Below are 21,154 nucleotides of genomic sequence, written 5' to 3'. Positions count from 1 at the left end.
CCTTTAGAACAGAGGTAAGAAAGATTTTTTTTCAGCCAGAGATTAATAAATCTGTGAAATGCTCTTCCACAGACAGGGTTGGAGGCCAAGACCGTGTATATTTAAGGCGGACATTGATCGCTTCCTGATCAGTCAGGGCTTCAAAGGATATGGCAAGAAGGCAGGTGTATGGGGTTGAATGGAATCCCGGATCAACTATGATGGAATGGCAGAGCGGACTCGATGGGCCGAATGGCCTAATTCTACCCCTATGTCTTGTGGTCTGAAAGTGAGTTCAGGAAGTTAGATTTCAAGTAAGTGGCAGGAGCTCCAGGGTTGGGATTTCAGGATTCTACCCATGTCACATTCTAGTGAGGTCAGCAACAAGAATATTATATAGTTAAACCCATGACTAAGGAGTTGGACCATCAGGTTTTTGGACCATTGGGCTCTCTTCCAGGAAAAGTGAGACCTGTACAGAAGAAACGGTTTGCATTTGAACTGGAAGGGAACTAAAAACCTAGTGGGAAGGTTTGCTAGTGCTACACTATGGAGGTGGGGGGGGGGGTTGAGTTTAAACTAGAGTTGCAAGGGGATTCTCTAAAAAGACTAGATGGGATAGAGTAGGTCAAGTGTGTTTAGGAAAGTTTCCTGTAACAGTATGTAGAAGTCACAATGAAAGACTGTGCGATACTTGATCTGCTATTAGGGAATGAGACGGGGCGGGTGATAGAAGTTTGTGTGGGGGAACACTTTGCATCTACTGATCACAATGACATTGGTTTCCAAGCAAATATGCAAAAAGGTAGGTCTGATCCGCAAGTTGAGATTCTAAAAAGGAGAAAGGCCAATTCTGATGGTATCTGGCAAGGGTGAATTGGGGCAGGCCTTTTTCTGGCAAAGTTGTACTTGGTAAGTGGGAGGTCTTCAAAAGTGAAATTTTGAGAGTACAAAGCACGTATGTGCCTGTCAAAATGCTGGTCATGGTTACATCTTGGGTTTAGAGTAAGTGGGAGGAGCAGAGAGAGAAATAGTTGAGTGTGAGGACCAGTTGTCAGAACTTCATAAAATTAATGGAAGATATTGGCACCCAACCTGCCTAAAGAGGCATTTTTGTAAAAAATATTATCACAAGATATTAAATTATTCTTCAAGAAACAAAACAATACCTGCCAATAGGTCCAACTGCAACAGTAAAATTTCCACCCAGCGTAAGGTTTCCCCCTTTTGCAAAAGCATCAACTGCACGCTTGTGATTCAGGATTATGACCAAATCAGACACCTATCATAAAAGTTAAAATAATTTAATTAGTGAAATAATAATCAATCTTTATAATATCATGTTATAAAATATCTATACTATACATCTATACTATAGAGACTGTTGACAACATAAATGTCTCAGCAGAGGAACCTTAGATTTCATTGCCTCATTATCATACTTCCACTACAGCAATGACAAATGCATTTTTAAACACAACGTATCCAATAAACTTGTCAAGTAAATGTAAATGAAGTGTATCAGGGATATTCATATTGAGAGAGGCACAGAATACTTTAATGGGCCAACAGGCCCATCGTAAGTGTTGACCAGCATTTTCCTTCTTTCAGTCTCCTTTGCCCTTTCTCATTTCAGTCAGTCTTCCTGCTTCCATTTCTCCCTGCCTCATGCTTTAGTGATACAGACATTGGTCAAGACGCTTATCGTGCTGAGATTAAGCATCATGCTTCAGAGGGCTGAGCTGTAGACATCTGCTGGGGATTTCAAAGCATGGTGGTAGAGAAGACATGGAATAGGTCATGGGAGAGTGGCTGAATAGAGGGAAGGGGAAGGAATCACAAGTGTTTGAGAGAGAGTAGCAGCAGTCTATTGTTTTAGTGTGAAGTCACAAGTAGTAAAACTAAAGTGTGGGAATGAGAGAGCAAGTGAATAAGACTTCTTTTTCATTTTATTTTGCTCCTCTAAAGCTGCAGGTATTAGATCCAACAATGCATACCAAAAATAAAAACAGTTCTTTTCACATCTGATAATATGCCTGGGTAAAATATGCTAAAATTCTCTTATTTGAATTCATCTGAAATTCTCTCAGCAATATACCAACATATCACTAACATTAGACACACTTGCCAAACTGTTCCTCTCATGTTGACTTGTAACATCTGGTGATTACTTAATGCGTTTTGAAGAGTATTTTTTGAGGTAATGCATCTAACAATCAAAAGTTATTATCAAAATATTGCTGTCTCTCCTGAAAAAAATTATTTTATAGTCTATTATGTGAAGAACAAATGGATGACAGGAGTGAAGGTAGGACCGATTAGAGATAAAGGTGGGAAGATGTGCCTGGAGGCTGTGGAAGGGAGCGAGGTCCTCAATGAATATTGCTCTTCGGTATTCACCAATGAGAGGGAAGTTGATGATGGTGAGGACAATATGAGTGAGGTTGATGTTCTGGAACATGTTGATATCAAGGGAGAGGAGGTGTTGGAGTTGTTAAAATACACTAGGACAGATAAGTCCCCAGGGCCTGACGGAATATTCCCCAGGCTGCTCCATGAGGTGAGGGAAGAGATTGCTGAGCCTCTGGCTAGGATCTTTATGTCCTCGTTGTCCATGGGAATGGTACCGGAGCACTGGAGGGAGGCGAATGTTGTCCCCTTGTTCAAAAAAGTTAGTAGAGATAGTCCAGGTAATTATAGACCAGTGAGCCTTACGTCTGTGGTGAGAAAGTTGTTGGAAAAGATTCTTAGAGATAGCATCTATGGGCATTTAGAGAATCACGGTCTGCTCAGGGACAGTCAGCATAGCCTTGTGAAGGGCAGATTGTGTTTAACAAGCCTGCCCTCAAGTTTACCTGGTCCATTTCCGACACCTCCCTCTCCTTTCTAGATCTTTCTGTCTCTATCTCTGGAGACAGCTTATCCACTGATGTCTACTATAAGCCTACTGACTCTCACAGCTATCTGGACTATTCCTCTTCTCACCCTCTTGCAAAAATGCCATTCCCTTCTCGCAATTCCTCCATCTCCGCCGCATCTGCTTTCAGGGTGAGGCTTTTCATTCCAGGATGAGGGAAATGTCCTCCTTTTTTAAAGAAAGGGGCTTCCCTTCCTCTACCATCAACTATGCTCTCAAAAGCATCTCCCCCATTTCACGTACATCTGCTCTCACTCCATCCTCCTGCCACCCCACTAGGAATAGGGTTCCCCTGGTCCTCACCTACCACCCCACCAGCCTCCGGGTCCAACATATTATTCTCCGTAACTTCCGCCACCTCCGGATCCCACCACTAAGCACATCTCCCACCACTAAGCACATCTCCCCCCCCCCCGCTTTCCACAGGGATCGCTCCCTACGTGACTCCCTTGTCCATTCGTTCCCCCCATCCCTCCCCACTGCTCTCCCTCCTGGCACTTATCCTTGTAAGCGGAACAAGTGCTACACATGCCCTTACACTTCTTCCCTTGCTACCATTCAGGGCCACAGACAGTCCTTCCAAGTGAGGTGACACTTCACATGTGAGTCGGCTGGGGTGATATACTGCGTCTGGTGCTCCCGATGTGGCCTTCTATATATTGGCGAGACCCGACGCAGACTGGGAGACCGCTTTGCTGAACACCTACGCTCTGTCCACCGGAGAAAGCAGGATCTCCCAGTGGCCACACGTTTTAATTCCACATCCCATTCCCATTCTGACATGTCTATCCATGGCCTCCTCTACTGTAAAGATGAAGCCACACTCAGGTTGGAGGAACACCACCTTATATTCCGTCTGGGTAGCCTCCAACCTGGTGGCATGAACATTGACTTCTCTAACTTCTGCTAATGCCCCACCTCCCCCTCGTACCCCATCCGTTATTTATTTTTATGCACACATTCTTTCTCTCCCTCTCCTTTTTCTCCCTCTGTCCCTCTGACTATACCCCTTGCCCATCCTCTGGGTTCCCCCACCACCGTCTTTCTCCCTGGGCCTCCTATCCCATGATCCTCTCATATCCCCTTTGCCAATCACCTGTCCAGCTCTTGGCTCCATCCCTCCGCCTCCTGTCTTGTCGTATCATTTTTGATCTCCATCTCCCCCTCCCACTTTCAAATCTCTTACCAACTCTTCCTTCAGTTAGTCCTGACGAAGAGTCTCAGCCTGAAACGTTGACTGTACCTCCTCCTAGAGATGCTGCCTGGCCTGCTGCGTTCACCAGCAACTTTGATGTGTGAAGCCTGATAAGAGTTCTTTGAGGAGGTGACTAGGCATATAGATGAGGGTAGTGCAGTGGATGTGATCTATATGGATTTTAGTAAGGCATTTGACAAGGTTCCACATGGTAGGCTTATTCAGAAAGTCAGAAGCATGGGATCCAGGGAAGTTTGGCCAGGTGGATTCAGAATTGGCTTGCCTGCAGAAGGCAGAGGGTCGTGGTGGAGGGAGTACATTTGGATTGGAGGGTTGTGACTAGTGGTGTCCCACAAGGATCTGTTCTGGGATCTCTACTTTTCGTGATTTTTATTAACGACCTGGATGTGGGGGTAGAAGGGTGGGTTGGCAAGTTTGCAGACGACACAAAGGTTGGTGGTGTTGTAGATAGTGTAGAGGATTGTCGAAGATTGCAGAGAGACATTGATAGGATGCAGAAGTGGGCTGAGAAGTGGCAGATGGAGTTCAACCTGGAGAAGTGTGAGGTGGTACACTTTGGAAGGACAAACTCCAAGGCAGAGTACAAAGTAAATGGCAGAATACTTGGTCGTGTGGAGGAGCAGAGGGATCTGGGGGTACATGTCCACAGATCCCTGAAAGTTGCCTCACAGGTAGATAGGGTAGTTAAGAAAGCTTATGGAGTGTTAACTTTCATAAGTCGAGGAATAGAGTTTAAGAGTCGCGATGTACTGACGCAGCTCTATAAAACTCTGGTTAGGCCACACTTGGAGTACTGTGTCCAGTTCTGGTCGCTTCACTATAGGAAGGATGTGGAAGCATTGGAAAGGGTACAGAGGAGATTTACCAGGATGCTGGTTTAGAGAGTATGCATTATGAGCAGAGATTAAGGGAGCTAGGGCTTTACTCTTTGGAGAGAAGGAGGATGAGAGGAGACATGATAGAGGTGTACAAGATAATAAGAGGAATTGATAGAGTGGATAGCCAGCGCCTCTTCCCCAGGTTACCCTTGCTCAATACAAGAGTACATGGCTTTAAGGTAAGTGGTGGGAAGTTCAAGGGGGATATTAGAGGAAGGTTTTTCACTCAGAGAGTGGTTGGTGCATGGAATGCATTGCCTGAGTCAGTGGTGGAGGCAGTAACACTCATGAAGTTTAAGACTACTAGACAGGTATATGGAGGAATTTAAGGTGGGGGTTATATGGGAGGCAGGGTTTGAGGGTCGGCACAACATTGTGAGCCGAAGGGCCTGTAATGTGCTGTACTATTCTATGTTCTATGTATTTTTAACTACAGGTAACATCAGCTGGTGTAATTACTTGGCCATGGGTTAACATTTTGCTCTTAAGTTTTGCTGCTTCTATTTTAACCATTTTATCTCATCAACTAAAATGGAAGAGCATTTTGGAGATAGTGATCACAATTCTATCTCCTTTACCATAGCATTGGAAAGGGATAGGGACAGACAAGTTAGGAAAGCCTTTAATTGGAGTAAGGGGAAATATGAGGCTATCAGGCAAGAACTTGGAAGCATAAATTGAGAACAGATGTTCCCAGGGAAATATACAGAAGAAATGTGGCAAATGTTCAGGGGATATTTGCATTGAGTTCTGCATAGGTACATTCCAATGAGACAGGGAAAGGATGGTAGGGTACAGGAACCGTGGTGTACAAAGGCTGTTGTATATCTAGTCAAGAAGAAAAGCTTACCAAAGGTTCAAGAAACTAGCTAACGATAGAGATCTAGAAATATTAATTAAACTAAGCAGTAATAACCTAAACTAATAAAATTTAAAAAACAGGACTATAGAAAAAAAAGACAGGCTAATATATCACATTGGATAGAATCATTAATGTTGTTAACTCCACTCTATCCATGTATTTTAAGTTAAAAAAGGATTCATAAAGGTCAAACTACATCATATGGAAATGTTGAATAAATGGTCTCCAAGTTTCTTCAAATTTAATCGAAGGGTCGGAGGTGCCACTTCTAATTTTCTCTAAATTTAAACAAGATATAGTTTGAGAAAACCATTTAAATGTAGTAGGGGGATTGACCTCTTTCCAGTTCAATAAGATAAATTTTCTAGCCATTAATCTTTCATCAGTGGTAACCCAAAGATTGCAGTAACAGGGTGTGGTTGTAAATTAATACGCAAAACAGTAGAAATAATATCAAAGATATCTTTCCAATATTTATGCAAGAAAGGACAAGACCAAAACACACGAGTCAAGGAAGCAACTTCAGAGTGGCATCTATCACAAATTGGGCTTATATGTGAATAGAAATGAGCTAATCTGCCTCTAGACATATGTGCGTTATGCACCACCTTAAACTGTATCAATGTATGTTTAGCACATAAAGAGGATATGCTGACTAGTTGAACATTTTTCTTTCCATTTTGCTATAGGTAAATAAAGTTGGAGTTCTCTTTCCCATTCAATCTTAATTTTATCAGTTATACCTGAATTTATTTTCATAATCAAATCATAAATGAATGCTATTAAACCCTTCTGAAAAGGATTTAAACTTAGATTTTTTTCCATAATATCAACTGGATGTGAAGTTGGAAATGTGGGTAAATTAATATTTTAAAAATTTCTAATTTGTAAATATCTAAAAAAGTGAGATCTAGGCAAATTATATTTATTAGATAACTGTTCAAAAGACATGAAACAGTTATCCAAAAATAAATCACGAAAGCTTAATATACCCTTCCTTTTCCATACCGAAAAAGCTTGATCTATAATAGAAGGTTGAAAGAAAAAATTAGACGTAATAGGGCTTGATAAAAATAAATTGGGTCAAGCCAAAAAATTTACGAAATTGAAACCATATTCATATTGTATGTTTAATTATTGGATTAACCATTTGTTTATTTAATTTAGAAATAACAGATGGTAAAGAAGTCCCTAAAATGAAAGTCAAAGAAAACCCTTGTATAGATTTACATTCCAGGATTACCCATTGTGGGCGTAAAGTTATATCCAAATCTTGTGTCCAAAATATTAAATATCAGATATTAATTCCCCAATAATAAAACCTAAAATTTGGTAAAGCCAAACCACCGTCCTTTTCAGACTTCTGTAAAGAAGGGGCCATGAGAAGCCTTGGCGGACAGGATAAAGGAAAACCCCAAGGCATTCTACAAGTATGTGAAGAGCAAGAGGATAAGACATGAGAGAATAGGACGAATCAAGTGTGACAGCGCAAAAGTGTGTATGGAACCAGAGGAGATGATGAGTACTTTGCTTACGAGCCTGACTGAATTTTTTGAAGATTGACTAAACACATTGATGAACGTAGAGCAGTGGATGTAGCGTAAATGGATTTCAGCAAGGCATTTGATAAGGTACCCCTTGCAAGGCTTATTGAGAAAGTAAGCAGGCATGAGATCCAAGGAGACATTGTTTTGTGGATCCAGAACCGGCTTGCCCACAGAAGGCAAAGAGTGGATGTAGACGGGTCATATTCTGCATGGAGGTCAGTCAACAGTGGTGTGCCTCGGGGATCTGTTCTGGGACCCCTACTCTTCGTGATTTTTATAAATGACCTGGATGAGGAAGTGGAGGGATGGGTTAGAAAATGTGCTGATGACACAAAGGTTGGAGGTGTTGTGGATAGTGTGGAGGGCTGACAGAGGTTACAGTGGGACACTGATGGGATGCAAAACTGGGCTGAGAAGTGACTCTGTGGTTAAGAAAGCATATGGTGCATTGGCTTTCATCAATCGCGGGACTCAGTTTAGAAGCCGAGAGATACGCTGCAGCTCTATAGGACCCTGGTCAGACCCCACTTGGAGTACTGTGCTCAGTTCCGGTCACCACAATATAGGAAGGATATGTTCACTCAACATATGAAAATATGTTGAGTGAACTCGGCCTTTTTTCCCTTGGAGCAACGGGGGATGAAAGGTGACCTGATAGAGGTGTATAAGATAATGAGAGGCATTGATCGTGTGGATAGTCAGCGGCTTTTTCCCAGGGCTGAAATGGCTAGCACGAGAGGGCACAGTTTTAAAGTGCTTGGAAGTAGGTACAAAGGAGATGTCAGGGGTAAGTTTTCCCCCCCACAGAGAGTGGTGAGTGCGTGGAATGGGCTGCCGGCAATGGTGATGGAGGCAGATATGATAGGGTCTTTGAAGAGACTCCTGGACAGGTACATGGAGCTCAGAAATATAGAGGACTATGGGTAACCCTAGGTAATTTCTAAGATAAGGACATGTTTGGCACAGCTTTGTGGGCCGAAGGGCCTGTATTGTGCTGTAGGCTTTCTATGTAACTACATATGTTGGTAAATTAAATTAATCTACTTTTTCATGAGATACAGCAAAACTTAAAGTAATAGATCAGCAGGATTAAGTGAAGGCAAACAACGGGTAAAAATAATTAAAATGGGATGTGTCCGTCATCATTTTGTCTCTAATGATTGAAGGACCGTCGTCAACCTGAAAACTTAACTCTTCTCTGTACACATAAAATTCTGAATTCTAAAATCCTCACAGGGAGGTTCACTGTGGCTTTTTGTGAGAGTTTAAAATAATGTAGCAGTGGGATGAGAACCAGAGTGAGTACTGCTTAAGTCAAGTAAGTCTAAAGGAAAGACAGGCAGAGTCAGATTAATGAACAAGGTGGGGCAGATGAGATGAAGTATACTCATTTCAATGCAAGGACTATTATGAGTAAGGCAGATGAAATTAGAGCCTTGATTACTACATGAAACAATGATCTTGTCACCAAGATAAGGACTTGGTTGAGAGAACAGCAGGGCAGACAGTTCCAGGATTTTGCTTCTGAAGCAAGAAAAAATGCAAACAATGTAGTAAAAGGGACCAAAGAAATAGCATGCAAGCTAAGAATTTTGTATCAGTCTTCAGTAAAGAAGGCAGTAGGCTAGAAATTCAAGAATATCAGGGGCAGAAGTGCATGTCTTTGCTACTAAGGAAAGATGCTTGGGAAGCAGAAAGGTCACCTGCATCAGATGGACTTCATTCTAGGATTCTGAAAGAATTAGCTGAAGAAATTGTGGAGACATTAACAGTGACCTTTCAAGAATCACTAGATTTTGGAATGGCTCCGGAGAACTGGGAAAATGCAAACATCACTCCATTCTTTAGGAAAGGAGGGAGACAAAGGCAGTGAATTATAGAACAGTTAGCCTGACATCAGTAGTTGACAAGATGTTGGAATCCATTTGTAGCGACTATTTGAAAACAATTAAAAAATTGCTGAGAAGCTAAGTGAGGGAGTATCATACTGTATGACGTGCCTCCAACTAACTGAATTCTAAGTTGAAAATCCCTTATAAAAACCAACAAAAAAAATCATTCGACCCTTCTGTATTTCATGCAAAACAAAGAAAAGAATAATCGAAACAAATACAAACAAGGACAATCATTCAACAAAAGAGATGCGGTCCTTACTCACCTCCCTCTCTAAGTCACCAAACAGCTGCACACCCAACACTGCGTGCTACCGGAATCCATGTGATAAATTATCTTAACTCGGAATGAGGTTGTGCAACACAAGTATGATAGAGACAATAGATAAATAGATGGCTCTTACATCCCAGCCCTTAATTATTATAACACTATACTAATTACAACTACATATTACAAAATAGGAGACATGAAATCTTTAAGGATAAATATTCACATATTGTCAATACAGTTTAACATTTATGCAAATATATTCTTTCTTCTTTAAACCAAGTCATGTAACAGTAACCTATGCCAGAGGGTACTAGCACTTAGCCCAGCACAGGGTGATCTTTACCACCACTCTGTCAGTTCAGTAAGTCAAGTCAATGTCAAAAAGTCAAACCACTAAAGTAAGGGAAGCTTCTAGCACTGTCACTGTAGATTCTCAAACCTCTGCCTCCTCTAGAAGACAGATCTCAATTATAGGCCTGTAGAGAGACTTGGTCTTCGTTTTGATGCGCATCTGCCACACATCTGTTCTGTGTGGAAGTGACTCTTCCTGGGATCCATGAATTGTGAGGTGCTGTAAGCACAATGCCTCCGAGGAGGAAATTATGCTGCATACCTTACCATTTCTGAGATTCCTATCACTGTGGTAAGTACTCCTTGACCCACCGTTTGTTCCAAAACAAGTTTGACATGTATTGGACCTGCTTCTATCTACAATGAGCATAAATATCTTCCTTTTGGAACTTGCCTGGTGGTAAGAATGGTGAAGACTTCAGAAGTAACAGATAGTAGTGTGTTACTACTTCCATGTCATTGGGATCAGAGGATGCCTTAGTAATTGGATGATCATTGATAAGAGTCTACTTCATAAAGGACCGTATGAAAATCCTCTCTCAAGGTTCTGTACATTCATGGTGGAATTGAGGAACTTTCGCACAGACTTGATCAATCTCTCATGTTCCCCCGTGATGTGAGCTAGCTGGAGGGGGCGGGGTTAAAATCCACATAATTCCTTTACAAAGAAGAATATCATTGAACTGCAAATGGTTCCACTTTTAAATGGCTTCTCTTAATGGACGCTCAGCTCCAATAAAGTTTGTTGTATTATCAGAGTGCAGTTCACAAACCTGTCATTTTTCTACAAAGCGTTGAAGGGCATTAGTAAAGGAATCTGTGCCGAATGGAGATGCCACTTCAACATGAATAGTTTGTATAGCTAGACAGGTAATTATGACCCCATACCTCTTCACTATACTCTTTCTGCTCTTCATTTCAAAAGGTCTTTAGTCCACTTCTACTACAGGTCCAAACAAGGTTCATCTGGAGACACCCTGTCCAGAGGTAGATCTGCCATGAGCTGGCATCCTTGAGCTGCGGGCAATCATTGATAAACAACACACTTAAAACGAATTTGTCTTATACTCGCACTAGCAATGGGAATCCAGTATTTTTGGCACAACCTGGACAATATGTGGTTATGGCCAACATGTCCCACTTCTTGGTGCACATGCCTCAGAAGGATGTCTGAGATATGGAGATCCTTTGCCAGTATAAGATGTTCAGATTCTTCATGCATAGCTGTCCTACTAAGGCATCTACTGACACTCAAGACACCATCTTCAAGAACCGGATTGAGCTTGAAAATGTGGCTGTTCCTTTGCACATTTTCTCTCCTTGCAAACTTGAGAACTCATCTGAAAATCTCCTTCTTTTGCAAAACCCAATGATCTCCATTTCAGCCTTTCTGTCTCCTCCACTAACAGACAATCTCAGCCAATTTGACCTTCAGTCCTTTCCATCTCTCTCTCTCTCTCCACCCCCCCCCAAAGAATACCTTTGTTTTTCCCTTTGTTTTTCTTTATCTATGTCAGACTGAGCAAGAGTGATGCTCAATTTCCTCTTCTGACTAGGAAAGAGACAGATTCTTAAATCTAATAATTCAGGCCACTGTCTTCCTCAAACAGGTCCAAAATGAGAAGTAATGGATTATATGTGTTACCGCATTCACCTCTTCCAGTATGCACAGCTTTGTCACATTCCTAGATAATTTCCGGATAATCTAGCAGGAGTTCTTCAGAACAATAGGGATTCATAGGCCATTTCCTTTCAGGCTGAAGAGGATACTCAGGCCCTGACATTCATGTTTCATTCATCAGGAATGCTTCCACCTTCAGACCTCTAGAGGCCACATCTGCTGGCTTGCTGGAAGTGTTTACAAACCTCGATTGAGATGCCTGGGAGATGTTAAGAATTTCTGAAACCCTGTTTGCAAAGAAGGTTCGGAACCTGGAAGTTTCATTCTTGAATTATGTCAGTACAGAAGAACTATCAGTCCAAAAAACCGAGTCATTGAGCTACACATACAACTCCTTCCTCCAGAATGTGTTCATATAGCTTGGCACCATAGCAGCAGTGACTCTATGCAAGGGATGGAAACTGACTTCAGTGGAGCTACTCTAGATTTTTTCATGATTAAAAACATGGTGCACCTAAGAGAGCCTGTTGTGTAACAATAGGTAGGTTACTGCTCCATACCCATCGTCACTTGCATCTGTAAAGTGTGTAAATATGGAGCAGTAAATTCTCCAAAATTCAGGAGCTTCAAACATCTAACAACTTTGAAGTTCCAACTGACAGAGTTCTTCCACCCAGCTTGTCCACTCGGGAGCAACTGATGTTGATACAGTGTCATCGCAGCCAAGTTTTTTCTTGCATAGGTCTTGTAGGATTGGGTGGGGGGGAGGGGTGGGCAGCTATAATATTTTTGTATGGGTTGCAGGGTTTTCTGTGGCAAAACATGGTTGTCTGTGGGAAGATGAATCTCAGGTTTGTTTTTTTTAAACTGCATACATACTTTGATACTAAATGCACTTTGATTCCTAAAGGATCATAGCTGGAACTGTCTGTGGAGAGGATCCCCTTTCTGATGAGTGATCTATCTTGAATTGTGCTCTTAGAGGTTAAAGTATCAGACTGAATGCACCATTACACACCCAGCACTCTCTCCACAGAACGTACATCTTGATCTAGATCCAAATTCTTCATTTTTTTCGCTCTTTACTCCTCTGGTATCACAGCTAACACACTATGTCTGTTGCTTATCCACTTTGTGAGTTGAAAGTCACCCATAGCGCAAATAGTTACCATGTCATGATAGAGAAACACTGCTTCTTCCTCCGAGCACACGAACACAAAGCAGTCATCAACAATGAAGCAATGCAAAACATTACCCACTGTCTCATAGCTGAACTGTTCTTCATTGCTTTCTGCACATTTCCTCTTGCACTTAATTCCCTGACTAATGAATGCCAACATACACATTCTTAACAATGTGACAATGCAGCAGTTCAAATACCTGGGGGCAATCATTGGTAATGAAGGATCAAGACCAGAAGTCCTGGAAAGAACTGCACAATGGCTGCACTATCCAAACAGGGGGGGAAAAAAAAGGATCAGCCATGATAGAATGGCAGAGCAGACTTGATGGGCAAAATGGCTCAACTCTGTGTCTCATGGTCTTAATCAGACTTCCTTCCTTCCTTCTTTGTGCCCTTAATTCCTGGTGGAGTCATCGGGGTGCTGTCATGACAAGCTTTGCACCAGTCTGTTCAAGCTGTCATAGTTGTGTGCCAGAGCCTGGGTCACTGCAAATGTTTTTCCTGTCCATTCTTTAATGTTGTCCATCTTTTCCTCTGTTTACCTCTCCTCTTCCCCTCCACAGTTCCTTGTAGAATGGTCTTTGCAAGGCCACTGGATCTTGTTACGTGGCCGTACCATCTCAGCTTTCTTTTCTTCACCATTGTGAGAAGGTCTTCATGGGGGCCAATGTGGTGCCGGATGGTCTTGCGGACCTGCTCGTTTGTGATGTGGTCCAAGTATGAGATGCCCAAGATGTTGCGATAGGATTACATTTCTAATGCCTGTATCTTTCTCTGTAGCTCTGCTGTGAGGGTCCATGTCTCATATGCGTACAGGAAGATGGAGAATACCAATGCACGCAGGAGTCTGCTCTTGTACTTCATGGTGATATTGCATATTCCATATTGTCTTGAGTTTGGATAGTGCAGTCATTATCTGTACGGTTCTTGCCAGGACTTCTGGTCTTGATCCTTCATTACCAATGATTGCCCCCTAGGAATTTGAACTGCTGCATTGTCTCAAGTTTCTGACCATGGACTGAGATGTCTATTGTGATGGCACCGTTGGCATTTGCCATGAGTTTGGTTTTCTCGGCACTTATTTCCATAATCAGACTATGGTTCTCCAAATACTCATAAATCCTGTCTCTAAGAAATGCTCTCCAATAAATTGCCCACCACTGTGGAACATGAATGGCTGAGAGGCAACCTGATTGAAGTTTATAAAATTATCAGAGTATGGTAGACAGTTAGTCTTTTTCCTAGAGTAGAAGAGTCAAATACTATCAGGCTTAGCTTGAAGGTAAGTGGTGGAAAGTTTAGAAAAGACTTACAAGGGAAATTTATTTTTAAAACAGAGAGGAGGATGTTGAGAATGTGCGACAAGAAGTGATGGTATAAATAGACTAGTATTTAGAAGGGACATGAAAAAAGAGAGAATGGAGAAATATAGATAATGTGAAGTTTGAATATGCATTATAGACATACAGACATTGCGGGGCAAAGGGTTTGTTCCAGTGCCTTACAGGTGTAACCCTCAGGCTGAACGCTAAAAAGAGGGTGTTTAGATATGGAAATAGGAAGGAGCTGAGGGCACTACCCGAAAGCCAGGATCAGGGAGGCTAAAGACAGGTAGGGGAGGAAGCTTGAGTGGAAACTCCAGCAGAACAACATGAGAGAACGTCGCCGACTTTTGGACCCTCAGATCCCAGTCCACTCCGTCCGGTGGTCTACTAGCTCTCTCCAGACTCACAAGACACAGCAACAGTCTCTTAATAGCTAACATGCATCCCATTATCTCCAGCCATAACCCAAACATTGCTGCTACAGAGAAACCGTTACCTCAGCAGTGAACATTACAAAGAAGCCATTACATTAGCAGTGAAACCTTATAACGCGCTACACTCTCCCCCCACCAAATTTAGTCATGTCCTCATGACGTTGAGATAATTCGCCAGCCCTTCCTGCAAAATATGAAGCCCAATCCAGGTGCAAAAGGCAGTGACAAAGCTCCCTGAAACAGTAGAGATCACGCCCTGTTACCCAGGTGCTACATAGGCCAACATATCTGGTGGTCTCCTAATTCTCTGAGACCTCCGTACCTCCTCACCTAACTCTTCAGGCTCAGGCGCTACTGGGGATACTTCAGGTCTACTTGCTGAGTTCTCCCTCGATCTATCACTCATGCCCCCCTGCAACTCGGAGCCCTCTGTCCCGTGTCCAGGCTCCGCTTCCTCTCCTTCAGGATCCTGCTGTAATCCAGGCTGCCCACGGATAGCACCACTGCCCCCCCCACACTTCACCTAACTCACTCAGTGAGAGAAGGGCTAGGAGCCTCTTCCTCAATCAATGGGGAGTTAACGAAAGGCAGCATGTACCACACATCCAGATCATAATCCTCTGAATCAGTATCCCTCTCATGGGTGGTGCCCAGCCCAGCCTCTTCTGCTGTGGGCCCTGCAGTCGCCCCACATTTCCGCAGAGTTCTCTTACTAGGTGTAGGCTCCAAGTCGGGCTCTGGGTCTACCTGCACCTCTTGTCCCGGGGCAACAGGTGGTTCCGATGGAGAATCTAGACAGGCCCATTCCCCTCCTCTGGTTTCACCCAGAAAACTGGTAGATTTGCCATCTGACTCTCCAGTATATAGGGTGTGGCCGCCCAGCGGTCAGCCAACTTGTGCTTTCCAGGTAGTCCCAAATTCCTTATGAGGACTCGGTCTCCCAGCAGGATTTTGGGGAACCTCACTTTCTGATCATACCTCAATTCTGCTTGGCGGCCGCGACCCCAGCAAACTTATAAGCCCTTTTCAGCTCTCTCCTCGTATCAGACACATACTTCAGATAAGGTTTCAGTGGTAAGTCACCCTCGTCAGCCCAAAACAAAGGTCAATGGGCAACCTCGCCTCGCGCCCAAACATCAGATAATATGGAGAGTACCCAGTAGCTTAATTTCGTGTACAGTTGTAACACTGAACCAGATGTCCAATATGTTGACTCCACCTGCTCTTCTTGCTGATCTCCAGGATCCCGAGCATGTTTAGCAAGGTCCAATTAAACCTCTTAGGCTGGGGATTACCCTGTGGGTGATAGGGCGTGGTCCTCGACTTCTCAACTCTAAGCATGCCCAGTAACTCATAGATGAGTCTGCTCTCTAAGTCCCGTCCCTGGTCACTATGTATCCACCTGGGAAGGCCATAATATACGAAGTAGTTCTCCCATAACACTTTTGCCACCGTAGTCGCCCTCTGATCCTTGGTAGAAAAAGCCTGAGCATATCTGGTACAGTGGTCCGTAATGACTAAGACATTCGCCGTGTTGCTGGCATCGGGTTCTATGGACAGGAAATCCATACACACCAGGTCCAGAGGCCCTGCACTCTGCAAGTGGGACAAAGGAGCTGCCCATGTAGGCAGTGTCTTCCGCTGTATGCAGCGAATGTCTGACTTGCAGTATTCTTCAACCTCTGACTTCATTCGGGGCCAGTAAAACCGGTCTCTGAGCAATCCATAGGTCTTTTCCACCCCCAAATGTCCAGAATCATCATGAAGTGACTTCAACGCAATCCTCCGATACTTCTCGGGCAGAACCAGCTGGCAACACTGAGGTCAGTCTGGGGGTGACGTGACCCAGTATAAGATCTGGTTCCTCAACTCCAACCGAGGCTATTCCTTCAGTAATGGAAGCACCGAAGCATGTTTCGTCTTCTCTGCCTGAGTCATGTCTCCCTTTTCAAACGCAGACCAAATAGTGCCAATGCCCGGATCATCTCGCTGAGCAGCTGCCACTTCCCCAGAACTCAATTCTGGCATTAGGGTTGTCTTCAGAGCAGTTAGGTTACAGTAAACTTGGGGAATGGCGTCATCAGAAGCCCCCAATTGATCCACTGCTCGATCCTCTTTTCCTCTGCCTTCATGGTGATGGCAAACTCACTATGGCCTTCACCCCAGGGGCAGGAATGCTCTCCCACTCCTTGTCCATGTCCAGTCCCTCATGCACCTGTCGGGTCAAAGCATCAATGTTCCGGCTCCCTAGCCAGTACTTCAGGCTGAAATCATAGGCAGACAATGCTGCCAACCACCGATGGCCTGTGGCATCCAGTTTTGCCGAGGTCAGGATATGAGTTAGGGAGTTGTTGTCCGTCCTCACCTCAAACTTGGCCCCGTGGAAATGTTCACTCAGCTTATCCACCACCGCCCGTTTAAATGCCAGGAATTCCAACTTGTGTGTGGAATAGTTTCTCTCGGAGGACGACAAACTCCAGCTGACAAACACCACAGGCCTCAACCCGGTGCCCTGATTCTGATACAGGACACCCTCTACACCTTCTTGGCTGGCATCTGTGTGCAGTACATACGGCAATCGGGGGTCCGCAAAAGCCAGCACCGGCACCTGGGTCAGCAACTCCTTCAGCAACTGAAAAGCCTCCACACATTTTACATCCCACCTCTGGCCAAAGGGCTCCGAGGGATTTCGATATTCACCACCCTCCTGTCCTTTTTCCCCCTTCCCTTTCTTCCCCAAGGGAGGGTAACCACACAGAAGCTGATTCAAGGGGTGACTCACTTTGGCGTAGCCCTTTGCGAATCTCCGATAATAACCAGAGAACCCAAGGAACAAGCGCAGAGCACTCACAGACTGGGGCCTTGGCCAAGTGGTCACTGCTTCTATCTTAGCCGGGTCTCTAGCGACTCCATTCCGTGAGATTATGTGTCCGACATAGCTAACAGACGTTTTGTAGAACTGGCACTTGTCCTGGGAAAGTTTTAACCCTTCAGCTTTCAGGCAGCCGAGCACCTTCAGTAGCCTCGCTTCATGTTCTTCCAAGGTGTATCCGAATACTATGAGGTCATCTAAATACACCAAGACCTCAAGCAAGTTCATATCCCCCCACCATCTTCTCCATGACCTGCTGGAAGGTTGCAGGGGCTCCCGAGATGCCCTAGGGCATCCTTTCGAACTGGAAGAATCCCAGGGGACATATAAATGCTGTCTTCTCTTTGTCGGCCTCACTCATTGGGATCTGGTAATATCCACTCCTTAAATCCAGCACACTAAACCACTTCGCACCACTCAGACAGGTCAGCGTGTTTTCGACTCTCGGGACCGTATACTGGTCAGGGACGGTGCGCCTGTTCAGAGTCCTATAGTCCACACACATGCGTACCTTCCCGTTCTTCTTCCGGGCCACTACTATTGGGGACGCATAGGAGCTTCGGGACTTAGTGATGATCCCAGCTTCCTTCAACTTACACAAATGCTGCCACACATCTTCCACGTCTGCAGGGACCAGTTGCCACAACCTCTCTCTAAACGGGTTGTCCTCGGTCACCTGGATAGTGTGACGAGTACTCTTGGAACAACCCACATCAAACTTGCCAATGGAAAAGACACCTTCCAATTTCAACATCTTCTCTACCAGCCTCCTTTTCCAACCAGGTGGCACTGGGGAATCCCCGAAGTTGAATGACTCAGCAGTCAACTTTTCTCCCTTTTCCAAAAGTTTCTCCCCGTCATGCCTCATGGGGGCACTAGACATTACCATCACTGGGAACAAATGCGCCAGGGGCATCCCCCACATGAAGGTGACCTCCCTCTTCATAGTGTTCCTGACGATCACCGCCATCCTGCTCGCCTGTACAAGCGAGGGCTTCTGCAGTCCGGGCCTCACCAGTAACCCAGCTGGAAATCCCAACTCCCCCTCATGGTCTTCCGGAGCATCCATTAAGAGGGCTTTGCCCTCAGGCACTCCAGAAAATTTGGGGATCCCTATCACTCTCACTACTTCCCCAGGCCATACCACCATTGGCTTCGAATGGGTGAACCTCACAGTCCCATGTTTAAATTTGGTATCCGGCTTAATGCTGCCACACACTTCCTCAAAAGCAGCTCGAAACACTGGGTGCACGGACAATGTCCCCAGAAAGCTCTCACCCGCCTTCTCCTTGCAGGCTCTCATGAGCTTCCTCACAAGAGGGGTGTTGGTCCCCACCAGAACTGAAATGCCGCCCGTCTCAACAGGGTCCGGACAAACCAGCAGTAACGTATCAAGAACCTCAGAAACTCCTGCATCGGCCTCCGAGAACTCCAGTTTCACTGACAAATAACCGTCATATGGATAATCGCCAGCACTGATACCCCAAATCTCCAGTGCACTGAATGGTGTTAAGGGTAAATGCTTCAGATACCGGTTGTAAAACGAAGGGTACAGTAACGTGACCTGCAACCCGGTGTCGAGTATGGCTTTAGCATATATTCCCTCTATCCATAGCGACACACTGGAGCGTGGTCCCACTAAGCCTTCAGGAATAGGGTCTTTTGCTTTCGGGAGTTCCTTGGTACATCGCTGAGAACGGGCTCCCCCAGAGACACCAGGCCGTTCCCTCACTGGGTCTCCTCTAAGTTTCCCGACACCTCTCCCTGCTTAGGTACCTGGAGGCTCGCTCTCCGAGGGGCTTCCTGCCGCTCACATTCCCGCCGGAAGTGTCCCTCTTCCCCACAGTTATAGCACACGCTACCGGCCGCCCCTCTTCTCACGGATCCCTGGCTACCCGCAGCCCTCTGCGTGGTCTGTCCACCTTGGGGGGGGGGGGGCCTCTCTACCAGTCCTATCATACGGAGGGTCCACACTTGCTGTTAACATCTGGGACGTCTCAGTTCTCTGCTCTGCCACCATCTCCTTTACCATTTCTCGGGTTGGGCTGGCCATGGTCACTTCACCACAAGGGGCTACTACCGAGGACTGTACCCTACTGACGGAGTCCTCTCATGCCCCCAACACATTCTCCTCCTCCCGCAACTCTCTGATCAGCTGAACAAATGGGGGGGGGGGCCCTTGGCTATCTGGTCCATCCTTAACTTTCCCACCTCAGCCGCCTGAATGACTCCCCAATTTAGTTGTCTCTCTAGCTGAAAAAAATACGCAGATACGCCAAAAGCTTCTCTCCCTTCTCCTGACGCATGTTTTGAAACACCCCCCCATGAGCTCCAGTGGATCCCTGTCATACCAAAAGCACTCTCTAATGCGTGTAGATACTCAGCAAGGGGAGCAGAGGGTCGGTTAACTGTCACACCTCTTACTACGTCAGCTGCCAACCCCTTCAAACTTTCAACCAATCTCTGTCGCTTTTCGTCATCAGAGCACTGCCACCCACCTAATAACTGAGAGGTCTGCTCCACCAACGTCTCATACTTCTCTTCCCCCTCAGGGGTGGGTGCTATTCCAGAGAAAATTCTTAGCTTCTGGCGGGGACCCGCTGCCTGTGCTTGTGCCTATTCGACAGGGAGGTAAGGGCTGATGCCAACTCAGAACCCTCACTCTTCACTGAGGGACGGGGACTAATTAAATTTTCCTCCAAATCTGACCACTCTTTCCCCTCACTCCTCAGAAACGACAGACCCCATCTCTGAAATCTCCACCCCCAACTGCGGGCATCTCAGCTTGTGACCCAGCCTGCTGGGCTCCCTTCTCCTCCCTGACAGTATGGACAGGCCATGGCCCCAACTCAACTGGGGCACGGATTGACACTGGCAGTCCCACCGCCATTACATCAGCGCTAGTCTGATCTAAAACAAGGTCTGAACCCTCCATTTTATCAAACCTTCAAGCTACGATTTCAACTTTGCCAAAGGCTTTAACCATACTCAAAAATCTAATTAACAATTCATCCGGGGTATGAATATCTATCCTACTCAACACGCACGCATTAATTATCGGCAATCCCACAGAGGCACACCACTGCTGTACCCCAGCAGCATCCATACCAGCACAGATTTAAACAGGGCAATCACACAGCATCCAACGGAATCAATCCCGGACGAGCCCCCAATTGTAACACTCGCATTTGTCTAGGGGAATCAGCCTTCAGCCCCGCCAAACTGGGAAATCATGTTTGTTTGGATGCTGTGTAATATACCCCCAATTACAAACCCACAATGCAAAATGTCAAACAGTACACCATATGCAATTAAATGATGGAACTTTATAAGTCTTAATCTGAATATAGGGTTAGTAGTGAAAATAAACAAAAAAAAAAGGGCCCAAAACCAAGTCAAGGTCATGTTGGAGCTCACTCAGTAGTCATTTTTCCACCATCGGTCTCCTCCGAGCGTCGCAGACCTTCGGACCCTCAGATCCCAGTCCACTCCGTCCAGTGGTCTACCAGCTCTCTCCACACGCGTCTTCCCTCTTCATCTCTCCTCGACAAAGGACCGCGAGAAAACATCTTTCTAGACTCACAGCAACAACCTCTTATTGGCTCACATGCATCCTGTTATCTCTAGCCATAACCCAAACATTGCTGCTACAGAGAAACCGTTACCTCAGCAGTGAACATTACATTAGAAGTGAAACCTTATAGCGTGTTACACAGGATTCATCCCTCGCCACCAATTTCTCTCCTGGCACTCAACTGTATACACACATACCATCAAACAAGACAACATATCTCTGAACCAGAGTG

General features: G+C 45.0%; 1 protein-coding gene across 2 annotated transcripts in view; it reads right to left on the bottom strand.

Annotated features, from left to right (window-relative positions):
• The window catches only part of sh3yl1 (SH3 and SYLF domain containing 1), a 120,109-nt gene that overhangs the window by 42,941 nt on the left and 56,014 nt on the right, over window positions 1-21,154 (bottom strand). For both annotated transcript variants that reach the window (XM_063038536.1, XM_063038533.1), the window contains one exon: window positions 1,149-1,261. In XM_063038536.1, the coding sequence (XP_062894606.1) occupies window positions 1,149-1,261 (113 nt within the window). The remainder of the gene's footprint in view (window positions 1-1,148; window positions 1,262-21,154) is intronic.

Source organism: Mobula hypostoma, chromosome 2, assembly GCF_963921235.1.
Source record: "Mobula hypostoma chromosome 2, sMobHyp1.1, whole genome shotgun sequence".
NCBI classification, from domain to species: domain Eukaryota; kingdom Metazoa; phylum Chordata; class Chondrichthyes; order Myliobatiformes; family Myliobatidae; genus Mobula; species Mobula hypostoma.
This window is presented reverse-complemented; position numbering and strand designations above follow the sequence as displayed.